Below are 5219 nucleotides of genomic sequence, written 5' to 3'. Positions count from 1 at the left end.
GCCTCCTGAGTAGCTGGGATTACAGGCACACGCCACCATGCCCAGCTGATTTTTTGTATTTTTAGTAGAGACGGGGTTTCACCATGTTGACCAGGATGGTCTCGATCTCTTGACCTCGTGATCCACCCGCCTCGGCCTCCCAAAGTGCTGGGATTATAGGCTTGAGCCACCACGCCCGGCCATAATTTTCATATTTTTTGGTAGAAACGGTGTTTCACCGTGTTGGCCAGGCTGGTTTCAAACTCCTGAACTCAAGCTATCCTCCCAAAGCCCTGGGATTACAGGTGTCAGCTGCTGTGCCCGGCCACTTCATTCTATTTTATTGCTAAATAGCATTCCCTTGTATAGATATACAAAAGTTTGCTTACCTGTTACCTGCTGACACACGTTTGGGTTGTTTCCAGGTGTGGGTGATTGCACGTATGCCTGCCGTGAACACTAGTGTACGCATGCCTGTGTGAATGGATCCATCCTTTCTCCTGGGAGTGGGATACCTAGATCATGCGGAAGGTGCAAGTTTAATATTTTAATACATTTTTAATTTAGAATAATTTTAGATTTTCAGAAAAGTTTCGAAGATAGAACAGAGTTCCATTTACCCCCATCCAGCTTCCTTTATTGTTAGCCTTTTACATTCCTTTCACACGTTTGTCAAAGCTAAGAAACTGACATTGGTACAAAGTGATTAAGCTCCAGACTTCATTTGGATCTCACCAGGTTTTCTGTGAATGCCTTCTTTCTGTTCCAGGATCTGGCCCAGAACACCATATTGCCCCGTTTTCCCTTTGCCCCCGGCTCAGTGCTCACTAAGCCCTCAGCTGCCTTAGTCTCCCCTCCGTTTATGCTTAAAGCAGGGCAGCCTCCTTCCAACAACATCGGAGATCCAGTTGGGTGTGGGTAACACCCCCCAGGGGCACCGAGGAAGGAGAACTGTGCAGACCCCAAGCACAATTAGTGCCTGAAGTATAACTCTGCTTACTTATATCTAGCTTACATATAAAATCATACTAGGTCCCAGATGATCTTTCTATATAATCATATAACTTACTGCTTACTATATGTAGCTTATATATATAAAATCATACTTAGTTCCATATAATCTTTATAATCATATAGGTATTGTAGTCGGAGCTGTACTGACACATTTAGTGCTGATTTATAGAATCCTTCCATAAAACCATATAGTAGTTTGTAGTAGGAGGAATGCCTAGAGCAGTCACAGAACAGAAGCAGTACATGGGAAAACAGCCAGACCAGGACGAGAACTGGAGACCCAGGCGGTGGCATCTTTGCCTGAAAGGGCATACACTGTATGGCAGATTTGGAGCAGGAGGCTCTCCTGAAAAAGGAGTTGTAGTACCTTGCATCCAGTTCCTGTGGAAAGTAGGCCTCAGGCCTGAGATCCTGCAAAGAACGGAGGGAGAAGAACCCCTCTGGTGTGACCAGGTCAAGGCGGCTGTACACCCTGTCAGTCTTTTCTCACTTCTGTGCTAGCTCAAATCAGCCTCCCATAAATAAGAGCACAAGTCTGTCAGCTCCCACTGCATTGGTTTGCTGTATCCTTCTATCAGAAATCCTTTGATGTTTCCAGCCCCAGATAAGATATTGCACACAGCCCACCTCTTTGCCTCGGTGACCTAATGAGGGTGGACCCCTTTTCTGTACACGACCCTCTACTACTGCACCAGAACAGCCCCCTACTGCGCACAGCCCACCTCTCTGCCCAGGTGACATAATGGGGTGGCCCCCTCGCTTGTTACTCACGTGATTATGTATGCCCTATCACTAAGCCTATAGATGATGACCTCACTTATGACCCTTCCCCCTGCTTGTACCTAAAAAATGCAGATGCTTCTGGGCGTTGGGGACTCGCCTGTCTCTGCTCATAGGTGGCGTGCCCCCAGCCCTAGCCCAGCTGCTCTTCTCCCAGTTCTCCAGTGTCCTGTCTCTTTACTGCTCAGATCCTGCACCTCAGCACAGCATAAGGGACATCTCACAACCCTGTGGGGCCAACAGCCCTACAGTTGGGCTGGGAAAAAAAAACCTATAGGGGCCTAACTCTGGGCTTGGGCATCCCCACTACCCCACCGCCTCCAGCAGGCTGGGTTCCAGTGCTGCCTCCAGCTGTGCGGATTCCCTGATATCTGTGTTTCCAGCTCCTTCCCCAGCCCCAGGGGACAGTGAAGATGTCCACATTTCCCGAGCAGCTCTGCTGTGCTTCACACGAGGAAAGCCTGGGTTGCTGAGGCTTCCGGGGCGGCCGGGGGCGGGGGGTCTCTGGCCTGGGCATGTGAGCGGTGCAGCGAGGGCCCGTGGCCCCCAAGTGTGCATGAGGTGCCGGGTGAGGGGGCGCGGCTTGGTGCATAGCGGGAGGTGGGACTTGGGGGCGTGGCCGGGGGCCTGGCTGGAGGGAAAATAGGGGGCGCGGCCTGGTGTTGGCAGCGCGTTAGGGGGGAGGGGGCAGTGGTCTGGCGCGTCAGGGAGGTGAGGCCACCCCTTGGGGACTAGGGACGGACTGGTGGGAGGGGGTGGGCTCAGCTTGGTGAGTGTCAGTTGTCGGGGAATGGCGCCGCCTGGCACAGGTACTTAGGAGGCTGGGGGCGTGGCCTCGCACTTGGCCGTTGGCGGCGCGTGACGGGGGCGTGGCCTGGCACGTGGCCTTCGAGGGGCTGGGGGCGTGGCTTTGCACGAGGCTGTTGGCGGCGCGTGGCGGGGGCGTGGTCTGGCGCGTGGTGGTCTGGGGCTGGGGGCGCGCAGGCTCGGCGGCGGCCAGGGCAGCGGCGGCATGGGGCGGTTGCGCTGGCGGGCGGCGGCTACGGCGGCCGTGGGCCTGGCGCTGGCCCTGGAGGTGCTCCCCTGGGTGCTGCGCTGGCTGCGGTCCGGGAGGCGGCGGCTGCGGCGCGAGGTGCTGTTCTTCCCGTCGCAGGTGACCTGCACCGAGGCTCTGCTGAGGGCGCGGGGCGGGGCGCCGGCCGGGGAGCAGGCCGCGCTCCCCGACTGCTGCCTGTGCGGCCTGCCTCACGGCGAGAGCTCGCTGAGCCGCCTAATGCGCGCCCTGCTGGCCGCCCGCGTCAGCCTGGAGCTCTGCCTGTTCGCCTTCTCCAGCCCGCAGCTGGGCCGCGCCGTCCGGCTGCTGCACCAGCGCGGGGTGCGAGTGCGGGTCGTCACCGACTGCGACTACATGGCCCTCAACGGCTCACAGATCGGCCTGCTGCGCAAGGCAGGTAGGCCCGGCGGGGGCGCAGGTGGAGAAGGCCGGCCTGACGCTCGAGGGGTCCTAGGCAAAGGTGGACACTTAGGGGAGGGGATCTGGGGTCGGGCTGAGACCTCGTTTACTTTCCCTAGTGGCCATGGGGGGTCGGGGTGGTTTAACGCGGAGAAAGCGGAGCCCCCTCAGAAGGCCTAGCTGGCTGCGCGGGCAGAAGCGAGCAGGGCCCTTGGTTGTCACCCCGGTGGGGGCAGTTCTCTGAGTGACTGCCATGCTGGAAGCAGGTGCCTGCGTGTGCCGGCTTAGAGGCGGGGCCGGCTCCCCCAGGAACTCCCCCGCCCTACCAGCGGAGGAGTTTTCGTGACTGCTGCATCCCGGCCCGCCCTCCCGCAGGCTGTCGGAGACCCCTGGACGGCCTCTGGTGACCTGGATCCTGCTAGCAGGGAAGCTGGACTCCAGGGTTGTGCTGGGACTTCCGTACTAAAGGGCTCCAGGGAGAGGCGGCCACCTGCTGCTGAGCAAACCTCAGGCCACCAGGCTTTGGGATACCTAAAGATATGTTCTAGAAGGCAGCACCAGGACGTCCGGTTGTTTTCTCAGCTGCATAAGGAGGGGGAACACATATCTCTCTGGCGGGGGCGCGTCTCTCACGGGGTTGACAGAAGGAAACAGGAAATGTGAATAATTGGGATCCTTGTCCTGCCTGAGGATTCTCAGGCCATCCTGGCCCAGTTCGGTGGCCCAGCCTGCTCTTGCCTGTGGTGTATTTGCACCCACAGACTCTTGGGCTTCTCTCTGTCTCCATCACTCAGGTGCCCAGAAAGTCACACCTGCACGTGCAACCGTTGGATCTGGTAATTTTGGTCACAGTGACTGAGAGACCGTGGAGTCCTGGGAACTGCCCACGTTGGGCAGTGGCCACCAACGCACTGTTCCTTCTGCATAGCCGCGGCCTCTTGCTGACTTGGGCCGCAGAGCAGCCTCTCCAGAGTCAGCCAGCCTCCCTCTCCGGTCTGGGTGGTGTGGGGTGTGTTGCACCCCCCGTGGGAGCAGAGTGGGGCGAGTGGTTTTCATGTTGAGGATGTGCCTTTCTCTTTTGGCAGTCACAAGAGCTGTCCTCTCAAGTGTTGGTCATTTTAACGGGGGAGGTGTGGGGACCTCCAGGCGTGCACAGCACAGTTCTGTTTGAATTGCTTTTAGAGTCGTAGAAGCTGAGGTTTGTGAAGAACCTTCAAGGACCCCTAGACCAAGGTCCCATCCGATCCCCTCTGCGATGGCCTCCCAGTGTCGTTGCTGACTTTGAGGCTGTCCAGTGGCATTCACCCATTCAAGGAAGGAATGTCCTCTGTGTGCCAGTATTTGTGAGGAGCTGGGACACCCTAGGGCACAAGGCCAGAGTCCCGTGGGGATGCCAGCTAAGTCACCATATTTCATTTAGGGCAACAAGAAGGGTCAGGAAAACTTCATAAAGCAGGGTGAGGAGGCAATGGTGTGGAAGGAAGTGGTGTGGGCCAGGTCAGCTGCCCAGGGGCAGTGACACTCAGGGCAGGGACCTTGATGACACAAGTGGGCAGTCCGGAGGGGAGGCATGCGGCTGGAAAGGGCAGCAGCACAGATGCCCTGGGTCACAGACTGACTTCTTTGTGAGGAGCCGCAGGGGTCCTCTGTGGCTGACCATGGAAAGTGGTGAGCGGGTATAGGTCAGGCTTCCCCTGAGAGGCCAGAGGTGGCGGGCCTCGGGGAGGGGCTGGGGGTTGGGGCAGTAGATCCCGGTGGAGGCAGGAGGTGTCGGCAATGGTGAGGCTTTAGATTGCCTACCTTTTGGAGCGATGCATTTGGATGGCAGCGCCGACAGGGCATGCTGGTGGAGTGGCCGGAGCGTGAGGAGAAGGGTTGGATCCCCCAGATAAGGAAGCCACCAGGCACAATGCAGGAGGCACAATTAAAAGTGAGTTCCAGGCCGGGCGCGGTGGCTCAAGCCTGTAATCCCAGCACTTTGGGAGGCCGAGGC

The 5219-nt window shown here is 57.8% G+C and overlaps 1 protein-coding gene across 2 annotated transcripts; it reads left to right on the top strand.

The window, feature by feature from the left end:
* The first annotated feature begins 266 nt into the window (after positions 1-266).
* PLD6 (phospholipase D family member 6) lies at positions 267-5171 on the top strand. Of its 2 annotated transcripts, XM_032273611.1 has the most exons (4): positions 267-510; positions 2157-2290; positions 2927-3224; positions 3602-5171. In XM_032273611.1, exons 1-4 carry the CDS (start codon positions 462-464, stop codon positions 3631-3633), a joined length of 513 nt encoding a protein of 170 aa, XP_032129502.1. In that variant the 5' UTR covers positions 267-461; the 3' UTR covers positions 3634-5171. The 2 variants fall into 2 exon arrangements, with proteins under 2 accessions (XP_032129502.1, XP_032129501.1); XM_032273610.1 differs by having other exon boundaries at positions 2927-5171.
* Positions 5172-5219: the final 48 nt, after the last annotated feature.

The sequence above is a fragment of the Sapajus apella genome, unplaced genomic scaffold (assembly GCF_009761245.1).
Source record: "Sapajus apella isolate SASKATOON/1434 unplaced genomic scaffold, GSC_monkey_1.0 scaffold4771, whole genome shotgun sequence".
NCBI lineage: Eukaryota > Metazoa > Chordata > Mammalia > Primates > Cebidae > Sapajus > Sapajus apella.
This window is presented reverse-complemented; position numbering and strand designations above follow the sequence as displayed.